At 44.3% G+C, this 15,029-nt stretch overlaps 1 protein-coding gene across 1 annotated transcript in view; it reads left to right on the forward strand.

The window, feature by feature from the left end:
* Positions 1 to 15,029, forward strand: part of LOC106583170 (sodium channel protein type 8 subunit alpha) — a 117,542-nt gene that overhangs the window by 55,359 nt on the left and 47,154 nt on the right. Inside the window, exons 8-11 of the mRNA XM_082967492.1 lie at positions 4,417 to 4,480; positions 4,666 to 4,807; positions 6,005 to 6,211; positions 6,865 to 7,182. Coding sequence (XP_082823618.1) covers positions 4,417 to 4,480; positions 4,666 to 4,807; positions 6,005 to 6,211; positions 6,865 to 7,182 — 731 coding nt within the window. The remainder of the gene's footprint in view (positions 1 to 4,416; positions 4,481 to 4,665; positions 4,808 to 6,004; positions 6,212 to 6,864; positions 7,183 to 15,029) is intronic.

A 15,029-nucleotide genomic window follows, 5' to 3' on the forward strand; every position in this document is an offset into this window, starting at 1 on the left:
AAGTGGCTAGTGATGCATTTAATTACATCAGATGGCAAGATGCAGTAGAAGGTATAGCATACAGTATATACATAAGAGATGAGTAATGTAGGGTAAGTAAACATTATGTAATATAAAGTGGCTAGTGATAAATTGATTACATCAATTTCACCATTAATAAAGTGGTTAGAGTTGAGTCAGTATGTTGGCAGCAGCCACTCAATGTTAGTGATGGCTGTTTAACAGTCTGATGGCCTTGAGATAGAAGCTGTTTTTCAGTCTCTCGGCCCCCGCTTTGATGCACCTGTACTGACCTTGCCTTCTGGATGATAGCGGGCTGAACAGGCAGTGGCTCGGGTGGTTGTTGTCCTTGATGATCAAGATCATGCTATAACAGCCTCCACCTTTCTGGGAAGGTTTTCCACTATATGTTTGAACGTTTCTGCGGGGACTTGCTTCCATTCAGCCACAAGAGCATTAGTGAGGTCAGGCACTGATGTTGGGTGATTAGGTCTGGCTCGCAGTCGGTGTTCCAATTCATCCCAAAGGTGTTTGATGGGGTTGAGGTCAGGGCTCTGTGCAGGCCAGTCAAGTTCTTCCACACCGATCTCAACAAACCATGTCTCTATGGACCTTGCTTTGTGCATGGGGGCATTGTCATGCTGAAATAGGAAAGGGCCTTCCCCAAACTGTTGCCACAAGGTTAGAAGCGCAGAATCGTCCAGAATGTCATTGTATGTTGTAGCGTTAAGATTTACCTTCACTGGAACTAAGGAGCCTAGCCTGAACCATAAAAAAACAACCCCAGACCATTATTCCTCCTCCACTAAACTTTACAGTTGGCACTATGCATTGGGGCAGGTAGCGTTCTTCTGGCATCAAATCCAGATTTATCTGTCGGACTGCCAGATGGTGAAGTGTGATTCATCATTCCAGAGAACGCGTTTCCACTGGTCCAGAGTCCAATGGCAGCAAGCTTTATACCACTCCAGCCGATGCTTGGCATTGCACATTGTGATCTTAGGCTTGTGTGCGGCTGCTCAGCCATGAAAACCCATTTCATGAAGCTCCTGATGAACAGTTATTGTGCTGACATTGCTTCCAGAGGCAGTTTGGAACTCTGTAGTGAGTGTTGCAACCGAGGACAGACAATTTTTAAGCAATAGGAGCTTCAGCACTCGGCGGTCCCGTTCTGTGAGCTTGAGTTGTCTACTACTTCACGGCTGTGCCGTTGTTGCTCCTAGACGTTTCCATTTCACAATAACAGCACTTACAGTTGACCAGGGCAGCTCTAGCAGGGCAGGAATTTGATGAACTGACTTGTTGGAAAGGTGGCATCCTATGACGGTGCCATGTTGAAAGTCACTGAGCGCTTCAATAAGGCCATTTTACTGCCAATGTTTGTCTATGGAGATTGCATGGCTGTGCCCGATTATATACACCTGTCAGCAATGGGTGTGGCTGAAATAGCTGAATCCACTAATTTGAAAAGCTGAATCCACATACTTTTGTGTATGTATATATGATGGTGTGTATGGACAGTATATGAATAGAAAAGGTGTGTACAGCAGTAGTTATGTAGGATGACCTTTGACTAGAATACAGTGTATGCATATAGTATGTAAATATTATTTAAGTGACCAGTGTTCAATGACTATGTACAGTTTCTTCGGAAAGTTTTCAGACACCTTGACTTATTCCGCATTTTGTTACGTTACAGCCTTATTCTAAAATGGATTACAAAAATCTACATACAATACACCATAATGACAAAGCGAAAACAGGTTTAGAAATATTTAGCAAATATATTACAAATGAAAAACATGAATACCTTATTTCCGTAAGTATTCAGACCCTTTTGCAATGACACTCAAAATGTTTGGTAGACGGAAGCCACTCCTCAGTAAAAGGCACAAGACAGCCCGCTTGGAGTTTGCCAAAACCACCTAAAGATTCTCAGACCATGAGAAACAAGATTCTCTGGTCTGATGAAACCAAGATTGAACTCTTTGGCCTGAATGCCAAGCTTCACGTCTGGAGGAAACCTGGCACCATCCCTACTGTGAAACATGGTGGTGGCAGAATGACGCTGTGGGGATGTTTTTCAGGGACTGGTAGACTAGTCAGGATCGATGGAAAGATGAACATAGCAAAGTACAGAGAGATCCTTGATGAAAACCTGCTCCAGAATTCTCAGGACCTCAGACTGGGGAGGACAACGACCCTAAGCACACAGCCAAGACAATGCAGGAGTGGCTTCAGGACAAGTCACTGAATTTCCTTGAGTGGCCCAGCCGGAGCTTAGACTTGATTCTGATCAAACATCTCTGGAAAGACCTGAAAATAGCTGTGCAGCAACGCTCCTCATCCAACCTGACAGAGCTTGAGAGGATCTGCAGAAAAGAATGTCAAACTCCACAAATACAGGTGTGTGTAACGGGGTGAGTGACTGGTTGCCGGGAAGTCAGGCGCAGGAGAGCAGAGATGGGTGATAGCAGGATAACTTTAATATACACCCTGGCCCAAAGGCACAGGCGAGGCAGCACAAAGCACAACCACGGTAACATGAACCGGATTAAACAAAACAAACAAACCTAGGTTTGAAACAAACCTAGCGCTAGCGTAACACCCTACACAAAGAACAATTCCACACACTGACATGGGGGAAACAGAGGGTAATATACATTTAGTCTGATGAGGGAATGTGAACCAGGTGTGCGGGAAAACAAGACAAAACAAATGGAAAATGAAAGGTGGAGCGGCGATGGCTAGAAGACCGGTGACTTCGAACACCGCCCGAACAAGGAGAGGGACCGACTTCGGCGGAAGTCGTGACAGTGTGACAGTGTGCAAAGCGTGTAGCGTCATACCCAAGAAGACTCGAGGCTGTAATCGCTACCAAAGGTGCTTCAACCTAGTACTGAGTAAAGGGTTATAATACTTATGTAAATATGATTTTTCTGTTTATTTTTAATACATATGCAAAAATGTCTAACCTATTTTGCTTTGTCATTATGGGGTATTGTGTGTCGATTGATTTTTATTTTTTTTTTGGGGGGGGGACAGGCAATTTAATCCGTTTTAGAATAAGGCAACAACAAAAAAAGACAATCTGGAAAAAGTCAAGGGGTCTGAATACTTTCCAAATGCACTGTATATTTATCAATTTACATTGGTAACCTATACGAACAGTTTTTTTAGCTGGTAGTTTATTTATATGCTTTTAAATATAATTTCTGGTTTGAACAGGAATACCTGGGATAACCGGGAGGGGTTTGTAATTTTCTCAGGAAGGAACATGTGTAGACTAGCTAGGTTTCCATCCTATTGGCATCAGATTTTAATGCAAATGTTCTAAAATCTGCATGAATACAATATGCAAATTTTTTCCACCAGAGACAGGTTTCAAGCAATATGACTTTTTGTGGATAAAAGGCTGTGCGTGATGACATAGTGCACATCAAATAACTTTTGCTGTTAAATTCCCAAGTACCGAATACAAAAATACAAGTTAAATGGGTTTCGATCGCATTTTCAACACTACTGATGGCTTTCTCACAAAATAATTGTGTTTATTTAGCGAGTGTGCCCACTGTTTTGGCACATGCTCTTTAGCCAACAGCCCACAGACACAGTGCGAGTATAGCCTACATGATGAGATTATGGACAATATTATTTTTATTTGTCAAACGGCAGCCAAGCATCAATGATCATGTCACCAGAATAAGACTCTAGATATTTATTGGAAAGGAGCATCAAGCTCATCACCTTGCACTTTCACCACCCTGTGAAGTTCATCATAATTTATTTAGTCTGTAGCCTAATAAACTGAATGCTTTCCTGACGAGTTGTAGTGGGAGGACCATGATTCCAAGTCTACTTCGATTTGACTGTCAATATTTGTGCATAAAAGCATTTCCACTAACATTTCTCGCATAATTCATTTTACCAACACAAAAAGATCCTACCTTTTTCTAGAGTATTTAGTTTCGTCTACATTTAGGAACGTTTATCTGTTTCTATCAGTCCTGTTGTGAAGTTTTTTTTTTATCCAACGTACTTTACTTGCATAAAAAGGTTGGATGGAAACCTGGTTATTTTCTGGAAAATATTCAACCCTAATGTGAAGGAAGTTAAAGTGGCAGGGCAGCATTGGGAAGAGACGGACTGAGGGTTCAGAATTCATTAGGGGCCATTACAACATGACTGGACGGAAAAACATTTCTTTGTAGACATGATTAGATGGAAAGACATTTGTTTGTACATTTCTGGTTAGATAAAATAACATGCAGTAGTACAGTATATCATGAATTATGGTAAGTCCACGGCACATCGGAAACAGACACAATTCCACATAACCATAAGAGTCTGAATCAGTCTAATTATCTGAGTGAAGATGAAAATGAAGACATATTGACATGTCCTTCACTTTTTCAGCCAACTTCTACATCCTTCCTGGGCAGCTGGATGCTCTGCTGTGTGGAAACAGCTCAGACTCAGGGTGAGTCTCATGCTCTATTACTACAAACCAACTTCCAGTAAGTTGGAATAGCCGCCATACAAGAGAACAACTGAGAGCATAATACTAACATAACTAGGACGTTCACACAAAACATAAATTGGAAGATTTGCTTGAAAATCATGACTCCCCCTCCTCCCCTCCGTTCGTTCCTTCCTTCCTCCCAGGCGGTGCCCTGAGGGCTACACATGTATGAAGGCCGGGAGAAACCCAAACTACGGCTACACCAGCTTTGATAGCTTCGGCTGGGCCTTCCTCACTCTCTTCCGCCTCATGACCCAAGACTTTTGGGAGAACCTCTACATGTTGGTAAGGCCGAGTTTGTCATAGACAGAAAATGTATACCGGAATAACTTCTGCTTGTAATGGCGCAAGCAGTGTAATTCAATGCAGGCGGCTTATACAGTATGAGCAGCCGGAGAGCATTGAAACCAAACTGATGGATTGAGACAGCTCTATCTTGTTCTTTTGAGCTGGGGACTGTCAGTTCAGCAGTACTGTCCTTTAATGATTAATTTGGTTATTAAAGTTGGTATTTCTGCCCTGTCTACAACATGGAAAGAAACCACCATCAAACTTACAGTACATGACAGTGAATCAACAAATAGCCTCTCAGCACTTACGCTCTCTGGGTTTCTTTGCCCTTTGAATTTGACCAGCAGGTTGGTGAAAAACAGGCATCGGGCGAATCAAAAAGTCAAATTGTGGGTCGATGACTGATTCCTGTCAAGGACTGGTCTATCTCAGAGTTGAATCTGATATCTGGTGTTCGGTCGTAATCTATGTCACACCTGCAGGCAAATTTACATTTACAGGGGTGTATCCTAAAATAAATATGTAAAGTGCTCAAAACAAATTAAGTTAGTTGGGAAAGACATTTTGTAGATAAAACAATAAGTAGCATATTGTTTTTAAACGTGTGCATGTTTTTCTCCTCTGACAAAACAAAAGCTGATTCAAAGGGGGAGTGGCAGATTAAAAAACACTTCTGTGGTAGGATACATACTGTATTAGTATCCTCGGTAAAAGGTGGCTATTGAGGAGGGGAGGACACTCTTATAATAGCCTTGTTTTCTCCTAATTTTGTATACCTATTGATGTAGATTATACATGTTCATAACGCATAGAGACAGGCTTTCATATTCATGATCGTAGGCTTGTATAGCCTACATTTCACAAGTGCAAAAAAAGTGCACACACACACCCCTGGTATAGACGTGCCAGCACCCATTCCCAGAGAAACCCATTGGTTGACGTTAAAGCACTGCTAACAGTGCCACAGATAGAAACACCATGCATTGACAGACAGGCACAGGGAAGTACCTCAACTCTGGAGAAGCATGGGAGAATACAACTCCAATAGAAAAAGCTAAATACTGCCACTCTGAACAGTGAATGAATCAAGATGATCATGTTTATTCATTGTGACCATTGTAACTGTATATGTTGTTTCTCCTTGTTTTCCGTCTTTCTCTTTCTATCATTCCTCCTCTCCCTCCCTTCCAGACTCTGCGAGCGGCAGGGAAAACCTACATGATCTTCTTTGTGTTGGTGATTTTCGTTGGATCGTTCTACCTGGTCAATCTGATCCTGGCTGTGGTGGCCATGGCCTATGAGGAGCAGAACCAGGCAACAATAGAGGAGGCCGAGCAGAAAGAGGCCGAGTTCAAAGCCATGCTGGAGCAGATCAAGAACCAGCAGGAGGATGCACAGGTTAGTCCCTCCCTGGTTAGCCTGGGTGGTGAGGCGTCTGTCTGTCTGTCTAATTGCTGGGTCTGTGTCTGTCTGTATAAGTCTCACTCCCTTCACCTCTCCCTTCTCTTACCTGTTCTGTCTTGCCACTCTTCAGGATGCCCAGGTTAGTCACAGACTGGGTGTGGGTGCTGTCTGTCTGTCAGTCTGCCTGTCTGTCTTTGTAAATTCTTATCGATTTCATCATTTTGTTTAATACACAAACCACAAAATTGTAGCTTATGTTAGTAATGTCAGTTAATGCTACTCAGCTGTACTTGTGCCAAAATCAGGTGTTTCTCATCCTAAAAGGGTGTTTTCCATGTGATAACGTATTAGTGAGCCAACCTGTTTTTAGGACTTTAATATCCATGACTTAGCTAAACCTGTTTTCTCATGGCTTTGTCTTGTTCCTCTGCAGAAGACATATGCTATAGCCTACTGAGTAACTCATGCTCCATGCTTCATGCTAAGATATTGTTGAGCAAATATTCAAATCATCAAAAAGTGATTTGAATCAGAGTAAACAAATCAAATCAGAATCGATAAGAATAATTGGGGTCAGCCCTAGTCCATCTGTCTGACTCCCTTCACTTCTCCCCTCTCTTATCTGTCCCCCACCTCCTCACCCTCAGGCTGCTGCCATGGCGACCTCGGCGGGCACGGTTTCGGTGGGCGACGCGGTAGAGGGGGGAGACGCAACGGAGGGCGGTGGACAACTATCACGCAGCTCCTCCGAGGCGTCCAAGCTCAGCTCCAAGAGCGCGAAGGAACGACGCAACCGCAAGAAGAAGTCACGTCAGAAAGAGGAGGAGAAGAAGGAGAAGGGAGAGAAGGGCGAGAAGGTCGACCACGAGAAGCACGTTAAGTCAGAGTCGGACGACGGCAGCAAGAGGAGCATCTTCCGTTTCCCGGGCAGCCGGCTGGGACGCAAAACGTCCATCATGAACCAGGTAAAATCTAGCACGAGACAATAAAAGATAAACAATTTCTTCACATTTTACTGTTACACAAAGTGAGATTCATATGAATAAAGTTTTTCTTTTTTGTCAACGATCTACACAAAATACACTAATGTCAAAGGGGATGGAAAAACTCAACAACAAAAAAATGTATTATAAAAATAAATCACTTGTATATCTTGAGTCAATGTAAGAAACAAATTTGGCAGCGATTACACCTAAGTGATTTGCACATCTGGATTGTGCAATATTTGCGCATTACACTTTAGAAAATTCTTTAAGTTCTGTTTAGTCGTTGATCATTGCTAGACAGCCATTTTTAAGTCTTGCCATGCTTAAGCAGATTTAAGTCAAAACTGTAACTAGGTCACTCAGGAGAATTCACTGTCTTGGTAAGTAACTCCAGTATAGATTTGGCTTTGTGCTTTAGGTTATTGTCCTGCTGAAAGGTGAATTTGTCTCCCATTGTCTGGTGGAAAGTAGACTGAACCAGGTTTTCCTCTATTTATCGTGAAAAACACCCCAGTCATTGCGAATATCAAGCATACCCACAACATGGAGCGTGAGAGGTTCCTTTCTGTATCGGCCACTGTTGTCATGGCATCGCTGGGGTCTAAGGTGGTTTCTGCTTCACCGGAGTCTACGGTGGGCTCTGCTATTCCTGTCATTTGTGGGGGGCTAGTTAGAGGAGCCCCTGGTGGGGCTAGGGTTGGACTGAGGGCTCCGGCTTGAAATGGACAACAGCCATCAACCATTATTATGGGAAGCTCATGGTTAGATTGGTGGAAGTCAGAAATACCTGTACACTTGGTTTTCCTGGAGCTAGGGTATATTGGAAGTCATGCCCACCATCAAGAAACAGATTCCTGCTCTGAAAAGAGTTGTGTTGCATATTGGGTCTAATGATATTATGCGTGTGAAATCTGTAATGCTAAGAGACAATTTCATCCAGCTCTTAGAGAATGCTCAGAAATTAGCAGAACATATAATTGTCTCGGGCCCAATTCCATCTCCTCGCCGTTGTGGGACTGACTATTTTAGCCGTCTTTGGTCTCTTCACCAGTGGTTAATGCGTCTGACCGAGGACTTGGGCATGTCCTTCGTTGACAATTTTGACTCCTTCTGGAATAGGCCTGGCTACTTTGTGAAAGACAGAATTCACCTTGGTGAAAATGGCTCCCGGCTGTTGTCATCAAACATTGGAAAGGTTCTTGGTCAACTAAATTGATGTGAGGACAATATTAGCATTACATGTAAGTCCGTTTTTACCATCTCCTCTTTAGTCACTGTGAGAGTTCCACATGTTGTATCTGAAAGTGGTGACATGCCTAATGGTGCTAACTGTGGAAATATAATTGTTATTCCTACTTTGTTTTCTTTTCCTAAAAGGTGTAATCCAATTTGAGTCTCCTGTTTTTCTGGAATCTCAAAGTAATCTGACTTGTATTGGAACTCTGTGTGATTTGAAATGCAGAAAAGGTTTGACATTTTTACATCTTAACATTCGTAGTTTATTACCTAAACTGGATCATGTCAAGATCTGGGCCTCTCAGGCAGACCCTGATATTTTTATTTTATCTGAAACCTGGTTGACTGATACTCTGAGGTTGCTATGGATGGTTACAATGTGTTTAGGGCTGATAGGAAAGGCAAAGGTGGTGATGTTGCTATTTCCACGAAGAATCTTATTTCTGTGTCTCTGTTAAAGAAAGGCTACCTCCAGTCCTAAACAATTTGAATTGTTGGCTTGAAATCTTCAGTTGGTTTCAAACTAAAAAAATAACAGTTATATGAATCTATTGTCCACCCTCTGCCAAGATCTACTAAACAAACTCACTGATTTAATTGCCATTTTTACTACCCCAGAGCTGTTGATCGCTGGAGATTTTAATATTGCATGGGGAACGAAGGTTGCTGACTGTTTAAAGAATTTTTGTACTAATCTAAATATCACCCAGCTGATTACAAAGTCTACTCGTCCTAACTTAAAGGACCCTATGAAATCGACTTTGATTGACCTCATATTTACAAATACTCCTTAGAAATATGCTGGGAGTGGGGTATTTGCTTTGGATATTAGTGACCACTGTCCCATTGTATGTGTCAGGGATATGCGGATGCCTAGATCCAAACCTTGTTTTATCAACAAGAGGAATTTTAAACATTTCAATGAACAGGCATTTTTTTGTGACTTTTTATTTAGTTGACTTTGATTGTATTGCATCTATACCTGACCCAGAGTTGATTCTGAACCACTTCGCAAATGTTTTCAATTATATTGTAGATAAACATGCTCTTTTAAAAAAAACTGAGAATTAAAAATAGGTCTTGCCCTTGGTTGTCGAGAGCTATCTGTAGTCCTACACAACAGGCATGTTGCCTGGGACAAAGCTAGATTCACAGACTCGAGCCCAGACTGGCAGTCTGTCAGGCAATTGAGAAATATGTGTGTAAAACTAGTTAAAAAAGCAAAATCAGATTATTATGTTAATACACTATCTGAATGTACAGGGAACCCAGCTACATTTTGAAAAGCTGTTATGTCACTGAAGGGTTGTGTCTCTTCTCTCCACAATACATTTATTTGGATTTTGGCATTATTACTGACAAAATATCATTAATGCATTTAATCACCATTTATCTCTGCAGGATATATATTTGAATGTATTTCAAAGCCAGCTCTTGAAAAGAATAGTTTGGAGGTTGATGGTGAAAATCTATTGAATGATACTGAAAATGCTGGGCAGGAGTTTTCTTTTTGGAAATTCACTGATAAAGAAGTCCTGGATGCTTTGCTAACATTAGACAAAAAAAACACAGGGGCTGATCATTTAAGTGTGTAGCTCCCTTTATTGCTGGGCTCAGCAGCACATAAGAGTGGGGATACAAGTGATTTTGACAACTATCGCCCCATTTCAAGATTACCTTGTTTAGCTAAGATTCTTGAATCCTTGGTTAATGTACAGCTTTGTTGCTTTTTATCTGATAATTGTATTTTTAATATAAACCAATCAGGATTTAGGCCTGGGCATAGTACTACCACAGCAACCATGCTAGTTGTTAATGATCTTGTCAATGCCTTGGATGCTAAAAAGAGCCCTGCTGCCTTGTTTATTGACCTGTCAAAGATGTTCGACACTGAACTTCTTCAGCAAAACAGAATGATATCAAAAATAGGTCTGGGATATAAAGCCTGTTTATGGTTTCAAAATTATTTTAGCGACAGAACTCAGACCATCTTGACCGATGGGATTTAATCAGAATTTCTTGAGATTCAAAAAGGTGTTCCTCAGGGTTTGATTTTTGGGTCCATTATGGTTCACCTTGTATATTAATGACATAGGAAAAACTGTTAATACTTGTAACATTCATCTCTATGCAGATGACGCAGTTTTATATTCCTGTGCCGCCACAGTGCAGCAGGTCACTCGTGAACTTTGATTCAATTCAGAAATCACTTACAGATCTTAAATTAGTGTTAAATACAAGTAAAACCAAGCTTATGCTGTTCTCTAGGTCACAAAATGTTGACCATGAGGACCTGCATATTTGCGCTACAAATGGAGCCCAAATTGAGCTTGTTTCTCAATATAAGTACCTGGGAGTCTGGATTGATGACAAGAAGCTAAGATCCAAGAGTTTTTATTTTTTATTTAAATAAATCATGCCTCAGTATTGAAAATAGGAGAAAAATTGTTCATACAACGCTTCTCCCTGTATTGGATTTTGGTGATATTGTTTACATGCATGCGGCACCCTCTGTTTTAAAACCCTTGGACGCAGTCTACCATTCCGCAATTCGTTTTATCACAGGGGACAATTTTAGGACTCATTGTAGTCTGGATAAAAATATGGGCTGGATCTCTCTGTCTGTAAGAAAACTGCATTCTCTTTTATTTATTTACAATGCAATCTTACAGGAACTTCCTTTATATATTACTTCATTAAGTTAAGAATAACAAGTTACCAAACCTGTTTTCAGGAATGGATAACACTAGAGATCCCTTCAGTCTCCACAGATTTAGGGAAAATCTGCGTTTTGTTTTTCTGCCCCTAATTTGTGGAACAATCTGCGGCGTTCACTGCAGTTAGATGTGCTAGTGCCACTCAGGCAGTTTACATTATTGATTGAGGACCTCTATGTAGTTCAATGTGATTGCTTTAATTAAATATGTTTATTATGTTATTGTGTGCTGAATTATATATTGTTTTATACACGTGTATGTTTTATTATTCTGTTTTTATTGTAATGTATACAGGGCTCTCTTGTGAAATAGATTTTTAATCTCAGTGTGACTCCCTGTTTAAATAAAGTATAAATAGAAAATAAATGCTTTAAAATATGGAGAGTGTTACTCATTGCTGGATTTGCCCCAAACATAATACTTTGTATTCAGGACAAAAAGTTAATTCCTTGTCACGACTTCCTCCGAAGTCGGCTCCTCTCTTTGTTCGTTCGGCGGTCGACGTCACCGGCTTTCTAGCCATCGCCGCTCCATTTTTCATTTATCCATTTGTTTTGTCTTGTTCCCTGCACACCTGGCTTTCATTCCCCAATCACACTACATGTATTTATTCCTCTGTTCCCCCTCATGTCTTTGTGTGAGATTATGTGTCATGTTTGACTCACTATTTCTGGTGTGTGTTTATTCCGTGTTTTATTTCACGAGGTATGTTTATTTGCTTGTACATATTATTGTGACTGTTTGCGCGTTTGCACTTTGGCATATTGGCTGGAGGCTGTCTTCGACCATCCACCCGAAGGAAGAGCGGCGGGGGAATGGCTCTTCCATTTGAGGCAGGGGATGAGGAGCACACTGGAATTCTGGACCTTGGCCGCCGGAGCAGGATGGAAAGACGGGGCCCTCATCGACCACTCCGATGCAGCCTGCGCGAGGACGTCCGACGGTAGTTGGCCTGCAGGGATGCCACCATCACTTTTGACCAACTGGTGGATCTGTCCCTCCGGTTGGATAACCTGCTGGTCACCCGTGGAGGGGGCTCTGTCGGTTCCATCTTCCAGCACCCCTGCTCCGGTGTCCATGGAGCTGGGAGGGGCTGAGCGTAGGGAGGCTGGAGGAGGGGCCTTCACGTGCACCATATGTGGCCGCAGAGAGCACACTGCCAGTCGGTGCCGGGTTGGTCCCTCTGGGAGTCGAGGCAGCAGGCAGGGCACTCTGGCGTCACCCCAGGTGAGTCTGCACCACTCTCATCCAGAGTCCTCTGTTGTCCACCTGTTTGTACCTGTTTGTTTTCCCCACATTCCCAGCATAAGGCACTCGTCGTTTCAGGCGCAGCTGGGAACTTTATCGACAGAACGTTCGCCCTTAGTTTAGGGATCCCCATTATTCCTGTGGTTAGACCTTTCCCGGTACACACTCTGGATAGTCGACCATTAGGGTCCGGGTTAATCAGGGAAGCCACGATCTCCCTGGCCATGGAGATGCAGGGGGGTCACGAGGAGAGAATCAGTCTCTTCCTCATTGACTCTCCTGCGTTTCCCTTGGTACTAGGCCTTCCCTGGTTGGCTGGTCATAACCCCACCATTTCCTGGCAACAAAGGGCTCTCATGGGGTGGCCGCGAGAGTGCTTGGGGAGGTGCTTAGGGGTTTCCGTTGGTGCTACCATGGTGGAAAGTCCAGACCAGGTCTCCACCGTGCGCATTCCCCCAGAATATGGTGATTTGGCTCTCGCCTTCTGTAAAAAGAAGGCGACTCAATTACCACCCCATCGAAGGGGGGATTGTGCGCTAAATCTCCTGTTAGACGCTGCACCTCCCAGGAGTCACATGTATCCCATGTCGCAAGCGGAGACGGCGGCTATGAAGACATATGTCTCTGAATCCCTGCGTCAGGGGTACATTCAGTCCTCCACTTCACCCGCCTCCTCGAGTTTCTTTTTTGTGAAGAAGAAGGATGGAGGTCTGCGCCCGTGCATTGACTATCAAGGTCTCAATCAAATCACGGTGAGGTACAGTTACCCGCTACCTCTTATCGCCACGGCGATTGAGTTAATGCACAGGGCTTGCTTCTTCACTAAAGTGGATCTCAGGAGTGCGTACAACCTGGTGCGTACCTGGGAGGGAGACGAGTGGAAGACGGCGTTTAATACCACCTCAGGGCATTATGAGTACCTCGTCATGCCGTACGGGTTGATGAATACTCTATCAGTCTTCCAATCCTTTGTAGACGAGATTTTCAGGGACCTGCACGGGCAGGGTGTAGTGGTGTATATCGATGACATTCTAATATACTCCGCTACACGCACCGAGCATGTGTCCTTGGTGCGCAAGGTACTTGGACGACTGTTGGAGCATGACCTGTACGTCAAGGCTGAGAAATGCCTGTTCTTTCAGCAGGCCGTCTCCTTCCTAGGGTATCGCATTTCCACATCAGGGGTGGAGATGGAGAGTGACCGCATTGCAGCCGTGCGTAATTGGCCGACTCCCACCACGGTAAAGGAGGTGCCGCAATTTTTAGGGTTTGCCAATCACTACCGGAGATTTATCCGGGGTTATGGCCAGGTGGCTGCTCCCATTACCTCACTGCTGAAGGGGGGGTCCTGTACGTCTGCAGTGGTCGGTTGGGGTGGACAGGGCTTTTGGGCACCTGAAAGCTCTGTTTACCTTGGCTCTCGTGCTGGCCCATCCGGATCCCTCTTTGGTGTTCATAGTGGAGGTGGACGCATCCGAGGCTGGGATAGGAGCCGTGCTTTCTCAGCACTCAGGTACGCCACCGACGCTCCGCTCCGTGCTTTCTTCTTGAAGAAGCTCAGCCCGGCGGAGAGGAACTATGATGTGGGGGACCGGAAGCTGTTGGCTGTGGTTAAGGCTTTGAAGGCGTGGAGACATTGGATTGAGGGGGCTAAACACCCTTTCCTCATCTGGACTGACCACCGCAACCTGGAGTACATCCGGGCAGCTAGGAGACTGAATCCTCGTCAGGCAAGGTGGGCCATGTTCTTTACCCATTTTGTGTTTACCCTGTCCTACAGACCAGGTTCCCAGAATGTGAAGGCAGACGCACTGTCCCGGCTGTATGACACAGAGGAGCGGCCCATGGATCAGACTCCCATTCTCCTGGCCTCCTGCCTGATAGTGCCGGTCGTGTGGGAGCTGGACGCGGACATGGAGCAGGCGTTGTGTACAGAGCCCGCTCCACTCCAGTGTCCCGTCGGGCGTCAGTACGTTCTGTCTGCTGTCCGTGACCAGTTGATCTATTGGGCCCACACATCACCCTCTGGTCATCCGGGGATTGGTCGGACGGTGCGCTGTCTGACTGGGAAGTACTGGTGGCCCACCTTGGCTCGGGACGTGAGGGTTTATGTTTCCTCCTGCTTGGTGTGGGCCCGGGGTAAGGCTCCTAGACACCTGCCCAGAGATAAGCTACATCCCTTAGCTCTTCCACAACGGCCTTGGTCACACCTGTCGGTGGATTTTCTAACAGATCTTCCTCCCTCACAGGGAAACTCCACAATCCTGGTCGTTGTGGATCGTTTCTCTAAGTACTGTCGTCTCCTCCCTCTGCCCGGTCTCCCTACGGCCCTACAAACTGCGGAGGCCCTATTTACACACGTCTTCCAGCACTACGGGGTGCCTGAGGATATAGTGTCTGATCGAGGTCCCCAGTTCACTTAGAGTCTGGAGGGCGTTCATGGAACGTCCGGGGGTCTCGATCAGCCTCACCTCAGGTTTCCACCCCGAGAGTAATGGGCAGGTGGAAAGAGTGAACCAGGATGTGGGGCAGGTTTCTGTGGTCCTATTGCCAGGACCTTGCTGGGGGAGTGGGCGGCGTTCGTGCCCTGAGCAGAGATGGCGCAGAACTTGCTCCGCCACTCCT

The sequence above is a fragment of the Salmo salar genome, chromosome 22, assembly GCF_965601325.2.
Source record: "Salmo salar chromosome 22, fSalSal1, whole genome shotgun sequence".
Taxonomy (NCBI): domain Eukaryota; kingdom Metazoa; phylum Chordata; class Actinopteri; order Salmoniformes; family Salmonidae; genus Salmo; species Salmo salar.